At 50.0% G+C, this 8,961-nt stretch overlaps 2 protein-coding genes across 2 annotated transcripts in view; both read right to left on the bottom strand.

Annotated features, from left to right (window-relative positions):
• HM13 (histocompatibility (minor) 13) overlaps positions 1-8,961 on the bottom strand; it is an 80,505-nt gene that overhangs the window by 13,775 nt on the left and 57,769 nt on the right. The window contains exons 6-9 of the mRNA XM_011979878.1: positions 6,421-6,506; positions 6,203-6,328; positions 5,356-5,413; positions 930-1,013 (exon numbers count right to left, since the gene is read on the bottom strand). Of these exons, the coding sequence (XP_011835268.1) occupies positions 930-1,013; positions 5,356-5,413; positions 6,203-6,328; positions 6,421-6,506 (354 nt within the window). The remainder of the gene's footprint in view (positions 1-929; positions 1,014-5,355; positions 5,414-6,202; positions 6,329-6,420; positions 6,507-8,961) is intronic.
• Positions 6,697-8,145, bottom strand: LOC105539500 (malignant T-cell-amplified sequence 1-like). The gene has a single exon (XM_011979814.1). The coding sequence runs from the start codon at positions 8,027-8,029 to the stop codon at positions 7,484-7,486; it is 546 nt and encodes a 181-aa protein (XP_011835204.1). The 5' UTR covers positions 8,030-8,145; the 3' UTR covers positions 6,697-7,483.

Raw genomic sequence — 8,961 nt, forward strand, 5'->3', positions numbered from 1 at the left:
GCCTCCCAAAGTGCTGGGATTACAGGCTTGAGCCACCACGCCCGGCAAAACTTTCTTCTTTTAAGCAAGCTTCTAACCCTCTGACTCTGAGACTAGAAGACAAGTACGTCCCCTGGGTTCACTGCCCCCACTACTGAGCCCAGATCAGCAGACACACACCACCTGAGCCTCAGTCACTTCAGCTGCCTTCAGAGTGGCAGCTCAGCTTTGCCATTAGTCTCTTTCTTGACTGGTAGTTTGAGCTGCTCCTGCCCCAAGGTGAGGCCAGGCTGTGGGTGTGCAGGATGTGCTCTCCTGCTTGGACTGTGGACGGGGCCCCTGTGTCCATACCCACTGACACACTGACTAGAACCCACACGCAGATCCAGGGGCTCAAAGGCCAGCTTCTGCAGACAAGCAGGTTTGCATGCACATGCTCCTCTGCTGAGAGTGCAGACACAGGAGCCCACGTGTGTGTTCTCCCTGGAGACATCTTGGCACAGGGAGGAGAAGCAAGGGGGCTATGGCCATTCTGGTACATCTGTGATGCTTGCAGACGCTGGGAAGGGGTATGTGTATGTGTGGGTGTGTGTGAGAGGGGTTCAGTCCATTAAGATTGTCATGAAATGTGCTTTTTCAGAGTGTACCTCAGTCTGTCATTAGACTTTTACTTTTGTAGTTCTTGAGCAACATCTGCTCACCTAGACCAGAGGCTCTGTGAAGACAGTTTTGTTCAATGACGCCTGACCAGGGCCCAGCCTGGAGCATGGCACCTGATTGGCACTCTGTAAATAGATGTTAAGGTGGAACCCTTCACCAGAGCCCGGCCTGATCTAGCCTTACTTTTTCTCTTTCTAAGCTGGTAAGCCTGTCTGTTTAGCAGTAATCGCCTTGCTCCAGGGAATACTCTCTCCACCCCTTTCACATGACCCCCACCCTAGCAGGCTCACCTGGAATGACGACATCTCCAAGTCCCAGCATGGCAAAGTTGTTTGCTTCCAGGCCTTTCTCCAGCAGATCCTGGGGAAACACCACTGAAGGGGGAGGCGGGGATGTGAGGAGTCAGCTGGAGCCCAGTTTACTTTGTATTTTTTTTTTTTTTTTTTTGAGACAGGGGCTTGCTCTATTGCCGAGGGCAATGAGGATTGCAATCGGGAGTGCAATAGCATGATCTTGGCTCACTGCAACCTCTGTCTCCTAGGCTCAAGTGATTCTCCTGCTTCCTGAGTATCTGGGATTATAGGCACCCGGCCCATTTTTGTATTCCCAGCTTAATTTGACTCCTAACCCGCATTCTTGTTGTATGAAACTCACACATTTGTGTTTCTGGGTGGGACGTGGGGGATGAGGTGGTGAGAGGATGCAGGGCAATGTCTCCATCTGAGTCACAGCTGGTTAGAGGGGGGAGGAATCGGGTCATCTAGGCTGAAGGTTTAATGCCTTTACTGAGCTGTAACTCAAATAACCATACAATTTCAATGCCTTTTTATAGCTATAGAACACTTTGGTTAAATGGGATTGACACTAAAGCCCAGTATATAAGAAAAGAGCCACACAGTGCCAACATCTACGAGGTTTCCCATCTCACAACAGGGGTATGGACAGATGGTGGCCCTTGTTCTGAAGCAGGGTGAGCCTGGGCTATAAGCTCCTTCTGTATTTGCTGAGGGAGAAAATGCCACACACCCGCAGATTCCTTCCTTAAGGCCCCTCACTCAGAAATCTTGCTGGATAGCTTGTTTGAACAAATACAGATTAGGGAGAAACGTCTCCCTCTGTGTCTAGTTATAGCAAAAGGAGGTTGTAACTGGATTTCATCCATAGGGCCTTGCAAGCAGAGCAGTTACAAGTGGGCTTTAAAGTCTGACTTGTGAGTCTGTGGGTATGAGCCCTAGCTCTGTGCTCTGCACAGTTTACTTACCTGCCTTAGTTTTCTCACCTGTGAAATGGGTAGACAACAGAACAGACCCCTTAGGGTAGTAGTGAAGATTAGATGATTTGTACACACTGTTAACTGCTACCCCATGCCTTCTTTACTAATCCAGTCCTGGTTTTGTGTGAGGCAGCCTTTCCAGGTGACAGGTCAAGTGTGGTGCAAGACTAAGCCACTCAGGAAAATCCTGTTCCTTGAATTCCTTACATGCAGGTAGGGGGTCAGCTCTGACCAACAATATGTTTTTTCTTTTTGAGATGGAGTCTTGCTCTGTCATCCAGGCTGGAGTGCAGTGGCACAATCTCGGCTCACTGCAACTTCCGCCTCCTGGGTTCAAGTGATTCTCCTGCCTCAGCCCCCCTGAGTAGCTGGAATTACAGGCGTGCGCCACCACGCCCGGCTAATTTTTGTATTTTTAGTAGAGATGGGGTTTCACCATGTTGGTCAGGCTGGTCTCGAATTCCTGACCTTGTGATCTGCCTGCCTCAGCCTCCCAAAGTGCTGGGATTATAGGTGTGAACCACCACACCTGGCCATTTTAAAAAAATTTTTATTTTTTATACATACATACATATATATATATATGTATATATATTTGAGACAGAGTCTTACTCTGTCACCCAAGCTGGAGTGCAGTGGTGCGATCTTGGCTCACTGCAACCTTCATCTGGCCAACAATATGTACACAGAGGTACACAGGGTTTCTGGGTAAGCTTGTGCTTCCCTAATACATGGATAGGTACCCTTGCCCTGCCTCCCTCTTCCTGCCTTGTATGTACAACGCACAGTGATTTGCAGATTCTCTCTCTCAATCCTGGTACCATTCAATTCTGAGTGGCAGAGACTATAGTCTCCATTTTACAGTTCTAGAAACCAGGGCTCAGAGAGGACAAGTCTTCTCCCCAAGGCCACACAGTCAGCAAGTGGCAGAGCTGAGATTCAAGTCCAGGCAGCCTGACTTCAGCATATGTGCACTTCACTGTTCTGCCTTTCTGCCACTGAGCTCTAGTCCTAGCAGTAGAAGGCAGTGGGTCTTCCCCCTAGCCCGGAAAACCAGACCCTAAGTATCAGAAACCAAATATGACAGCACCACTTTGCTGCTCGGAGCCTTCCGGTGGCCTGCGGGGCAGTGTCCAAGCTCCTTGGACAGGCATCCTTGGCTTCCCAAATCTGGCCTCTGCCTACCTCTTTCCAGCCTCTTTTCCCTGAACTCAGCTACGCCCACTCCCTGATTCTCTGCTCCCAGGTCCCTCCATGCACCTTCCTGCCTCCAGCCCTTTGCTGAAGCTGTACATTATCTTTCAAATGCCCATGCTGCCCCTGCATGGTTGGGAAATGTGTATTCATCCTTCATGACCCAGAAAAGATTTTCCTGACACTCTGGCTGGGTTCTCTGGGCTTCGACACTTCCGGACTCATCCATCAAGGCATGTGGGGAATAGCTGTTGCTCCGGCTGGCCCAGCATCTGTTCCCTTGCTCTGGAGAACTGCCCTCCCCTTGTACACTTGGTTCTCGGGGGCTGCCAATTCTAATACTCTGCCTCCAGGCACTGGAGAGGGCAGTGACCCTGGCCTGTCCATTGCGATCCTCCATTTCTCCAGTGGGAGCGTCTGGCTCACGGGCCAGGCCAGGCCTTATAGGTTTATTGAGGCCAAAGCTGGGAGAAACCTGTTTTCCTCTGGGGTCACTAAGCTGGAACCACAGAATTCAGGAGCTGTTTGTGGCCATGAAGCTCTCCCCAACGCAGGGAGAAAGGCTGTCCACAGTGGTGGAGAGTGAGTCATGAGAAAGACAACTGTTTCTTGATTCCCTGAGTGGAATCTCCCCAAGTCTCCCCCGACGACTGCCTGTTGCCACGAGCCAGTGCTTTCATGGCACATGCTCACTGTTGCCTGCCCTCCCGGCAGCATCTTCCTCTCTTCCTTGCTAGCATGCCTGATGGATTCTGTTCCCCTCTTTGAGCCTTGTAATCCCAGGAGGTGATTCTCCGCTAGTCTAAAGCTTAAACTCTAAGCCAATCATGTTTCCTAACCCCCTCACTGGTGAATGGTTTAGACTTGGGCCTGTGACCCAGTTTTGGCCAATAAAGTATGAGGGAGGCTGCACGGGAGATTTGGGGAAAACCATCCCTCCCTGAGACATCATTTCCCCTTTCTTTTTCTGGACATGGCTTTGTGAGGAGTCAATGCTGGGAGCTGCGGCAGCTATCTTGGGACCATGAAGGGATGACCCAAGGGGCAGGTGGACATGCTGAGAATGCTCCTGAAGTAACCTTGGCTCTTGGTGAAGAGAGGGTTATTAACCCACTCTGAGCCTTCTACCCCTGGGCTTGCTATAGTGTGAGATGACAAAATTTCCCGCTGTTTAAAGACAGTTATATAGGTTGAGTATCCCGTATCTGAAATGGTTTGACCAGAAATGTTTCAGACTTTTTTTGAATTCTGGAATATTTGCATATACATAATGAAATATTTTGGGGATACAACCTAAGTTTAAACATGAAATTCATATTATACATATAGCTTGAAGGTAGTTTTATATATGTACACATATACATACATATATATATACACATATAAATTTTAGAGACAGGGTCTCATTCTGTCATCCAGGCTGGAATGCAGGGACATGATCATAGCTTACTTCAGCCTGGATCTCCCAGGCTCAAGTGATCCTCCTGCCTCAGATCCTCCCAAGTAGCTAGGACTACAGGTGTGTGTCACCACACTTAGCTAATATTTTAATTTTTTGTAGAGATAGGGTCTTGTTGTTACCCAGGCTGGTCTTGAACTGCTAGCCTCAAGTGATCCTCCCGCCTCAGCCTCCTAAAAAGAGTTTTATACAATACTTAAAATGCTATTTTCTGCATGAAACAGTTTGTTAAGTCCTTATGTGTGGAATTTTCCACTTGTGGTGTCATGTCAGTGCTCAAAAAGTTTTGGGTCTTGGAGCATTCTGGATTTCAGATTTTCGGATTAGAGACGCTTAACCTGTAGGTGGATTTTCTATTACTTATAAAGAGTGGATACACTGAAGAACAAAACCAAGGCAGTTTAAGCGGCACGGGATAGATAGCATCTGACACTCAGGTGCCAAGGGGACCCCAGTGAGGGGTGCTACAGGTCTCGGCTTAGAGGTTTTCTCTCCTGGAAAGCCCCTGCATGTGCCCCCCGGGTTGGGTTAAACAGTTCCCTCTACGCTTGCTCCCATTTTGCCTCATTTCACACCATGCTGCACCATGACCAAGTGGCCAGAGGCCGGGGCCTGGGCACGATGAACACAGTCAGATGAATCAATGAGGATAAGGAAACCAGGCTGGAGAGCCACAGGAGGAAGAGGTACATGGGGAAGAGATAGGGGGATGCACTGACTGAAACGGGCTGTGGGGGTATGGCCTGGCAGGGGTAGGGGAGGGGTTCCCTATGGCGGGGCGGTCACTTACGTTTTATTGGTGCCTCAAAGGACTTGGCCACTGTCACCATCACATTGGTGCCAAATACCTAGAAGGAGAAAAGAGCAGTATGAAGGAAGGAAGGGGCTGTGGGGGAAGAATGGCTGTCCCTGGGCTTCTAGAAGTGCTGTTGCCTGGAATCTGAGGGGAGCTGGGAGGGGCTCTGGTGCAGATCTGAAGTTGAGGTGAAGTGGCCACTGATACTGGTTCTGGGCAACAAAGAGGGGAAATTCGAGGGAGTATAGAAAGGACCTCTGATGGCCCAAGCCAGGCAGCCTATGTTTGTTCACAGTTCTGTTCCTCCCAAGTGATAAAATCCCCCAGCGCCACCCACTCAAGAGAAGAGGCTGCCTGGGGCCAGGAAAAGGGTGCCCGAGTCAAGCTGACTTCAGTCCCTCTGCGATGCCTCTCAGAGTCAATGTGAGAGGCATCACAGGCCAGGGCTGGTGTGCAGCTGAGCACAGATGGCCTGTCCTCCCAGGTCAATGCCCTTGCTGGGCCCATTCATCAACATTCTTCCACCCCTACCTGAACTTCTCTGAGTCTCAACTCCCTTGCCGAGGAGACATGGGATTAGGTAACACCCCTACTGGCAAGGAAGATATGCAGGTGGTTGGAAGGCACTGGGCATGAGTGTGCTCTCAGAAAGAGGTAGAATCTGCTCTCTCTGGCTCCATCTCACACATGGGCCCAGAGAGGACTTGCTCTGGGGTCTGGAACTTCAGCCCAAAACAGCTCTTCTCTATCAGATGACTGCCACTTGGGCCAGAGAGGCAGGGCAGTAGGAAGATGAGATGGTCCTGGAGCCAGACATCCTTGGTATCCCTGCCTGACTCACCCAGAAGACATCGTAGATGAAGAGTCCGCCCAGCAGGATGCAGCCAGTGCTGACATTGTTGAGGTGCAGGAGCTCTACTCCATTAAGGGAGAAGGCCAGGCCAAAAAGGTTGTTGGCAATCCAGTGCTGAGGAAAGCAGGGAGTGAGACCAGCTTGCTGTGCCCCACCCTGCCCTGTCAACCCCATCCTCCCCTTCTGCCCAGGTCCCGGCTACTCACCTTCCTCAGCAGGTACCAGACGCCAACGATGCTGCTCAGGCCCAGGCATACCAGGTCCTTGGTGTCAAATTCATAATTGATGATCTCTGAGCAGAGAGGCCAGGTAAGTCCACTCCCCAGGGCGGGGCTACCCCTCCCACCTGTCAGCCCCTGGATGGAGGAGGGCATGGCTATGGGCACTGCGAGAGGTTCACAGGCTGGGGGGGCTAAGCCTTGGCTGCCCTAGATTAGTATGAGTTTCAGGAAGGGGAGCGCTCACTGGAGCCACTCCAACCCCTCCAATTTCCTACAGGAGGGAATGGAGGCCCAGAGAAACTTACAAGCCTGGCACAGGGTCAGCGGGAAGTGGTCTTTGGTGTTACAAGCACAGGCTTTGTTACTTGTAGTTGGGTGACCTTGAGGAAGGCAGTTCCCTCTCTGAGCTTCAGTTTTCTTATGTGTAAAAAGAGGACAACAGCATCCCCTCTGAGGGCTGCTGTGGGGAATAAGTAAGATAGTCCTTACAATGCGTCCAGCACAGTGCCTGGCACATAGCGGGTGCTCAGTCAATGCCAGCTGCCACTGAACCCAGGTCTTTAGAAAGGTCTAAGTTAATTCTGGAATCTTTCTACTTTGCCACCAAAGGATGAAGAAGGTTAGCGGCAGCCTTAGTTCACTAGCAGGCGATGAAGAAGGGAAGAGATGCAGGTCTCAAGGAAAGGCCAGAGTCCCCGAGGCTGCTTTTGTAGAGGGCCCTGTGGTAGACATCTTGATGTTAGACCATTCTTGATTGCTTCCAAGCTTCCTAAGAAGACAACTAGAGGCTGTGGAGTTTGCCGGGAGTCACAGAGTCCAGCCATTCCTTTCACATTCCAGAGTGTAGCCGACTGCTTACTGCTTGTCCCCTAATTTGTTATTTCCTCTGTGGTAAGAGCACCCTGATTTGTTTTCTATAAAGTATCTGTTAAACTTATTTAGCATAACCACAGAGGCATTGTCTTCACGCTGTCACACACAGACACAAACACACGTACGACACAATCAATATCTACATTTAGCCCCCCAAATGCATTCCTTCTGAGGCTCATTTATATGTCTTCATGTGCCACAGCCCATCGTTTAAATAATGGATGTTTTCAATGCCAATTCCTTTGTTGACTTTCTCAATATCTTCTGCAGACATCTTCATGACCCCAACACACAGAGCATGCTGTTTTCCTTCTGCTGTGACTGCTACAATGGTATCTACCGCAGCAGGGTACAGCTTAGCTCCAGGAGAAGTTAAACCTGGACACATAATATTTGCGCCGCTGAGTACAAATTTGATAGCTCCTTTATCAACCTGCTGGTGTGGCAGGATAAAAGGGTATTTGTGAAGCAATCTTAGAGTTGGACAAAAAGGCCCCTTTCTTTGTCTAAAAAACAGTAATTCTCCACTTACGGTAAGGATTTCTGTATGTTCGTGGCATCGTACTATTTTGACAGGATCTTTCTTAGGCATGATTTGATTAAGCCATGGTTCAATACCTGGAAACTGCTCTACCAGTTGGCTCTTAATGCCCTTAATAACTGACGTTTTCAACTGGATGCAGTTGGACACACTTTCCTTTTCATCAAACTTCTTGAACATGATCCAGGGTGAAGCGGGCGACAACAGGGAAACAAACGGAATTGGCAAAGCTCCGGCAGAGTCCCCTGCAGGAAGGCCAGTGCGGGCGCCACGCGGACTGCCGGACAGTCAGAGCCGTTGTCGCTAACCGGAAGATGACACAGCCAGCGCGCTTTACGGCCCGGTGAAATCTGACAACTTCCGCTCTCTTAACGCCACGTCACGACTGCGCTTGGCCCGCTGTTTTTTCGACTGCTGATTCCTCTCCAATGAGGATCGCTGAAACAGTAGGGCTTGAGAAGCAAGAAGTGATACGAATGCTTTCTCCTTGCCGAAAGAGAAGACTGGAGCTCCGCACCCTGATGAGTTAGTTCCAACTGGACATGAGGCCGACTCACGGCCATTTTCAAGCTTCTCTTATAGCTAAATGGACCCGGGATATGGATGCCTCTCCTTCCCTCTGGCTGGACAGTGGAGTGATGACACCACCCTGACCCGAGGGCCAGCGCTGTATATGGCGGAGCATGAGATAGATAGGGTCTGGGACCTTGAAGACTCTGTGGTACAAGCTTAGCCTTTTTACTATTTTATTTATTTATTTTTTTAGACAGGGTCTTGCTCTGTCACCCAGGCTGGAGTGCAGTGGTGTGACCGTGGCTTACGGCAGCCTCCAACTCCACGGCTCAAGCGACCCTCCTGCATCAGCTTCTCAGTGTTGGGATTACAGGCATGGGTCACCGCGCCTGGCCAAGCTTAGTCTTTTTTTTTTTTTTCTTTTTTTGAGACAGGGTCTCACTCTGTCGACCGGGCTTGAGTGCAGTGGCGTGATTTAGGCTCACTGCAACCTCCGCCTTCCCAGGTTCAAGCAATTCTCCTGCCTCAGCCTCCCGAGTAGCTGGGATTTCAGGTACACGCCACCATGCCTGGCTAATTTTTTTTGTATTTTTTTTTTT

The sequence above is a fragment of the Mandrillus leucophaeus genome, unplaced genomic scaffold (assembly GCF_000951045.1).
Source record: "Mandrillus leucophaeus isolate KB7577 unplaced genomic scaffold, Mleu.le_1.0 Scaffold206, whole genome shotgun sequence".
In the NCBI taxonomy this organism is placed as follows: Eukaryota; Metazoa; Chordata; class Mammalia; order Primates; family Cercopithecidae; genus Mandrillus; species Mandrillus leucophaeus.

Coding starts and splice junctions, on each gene's coding strand:
- LOC105539500 (XM_011979814.1), bottom strand. CDS start 8,029: ATGTTCAAGAAGTTTGATGAAAAGGAAAGTGTGTCCAACTGCATCCAG.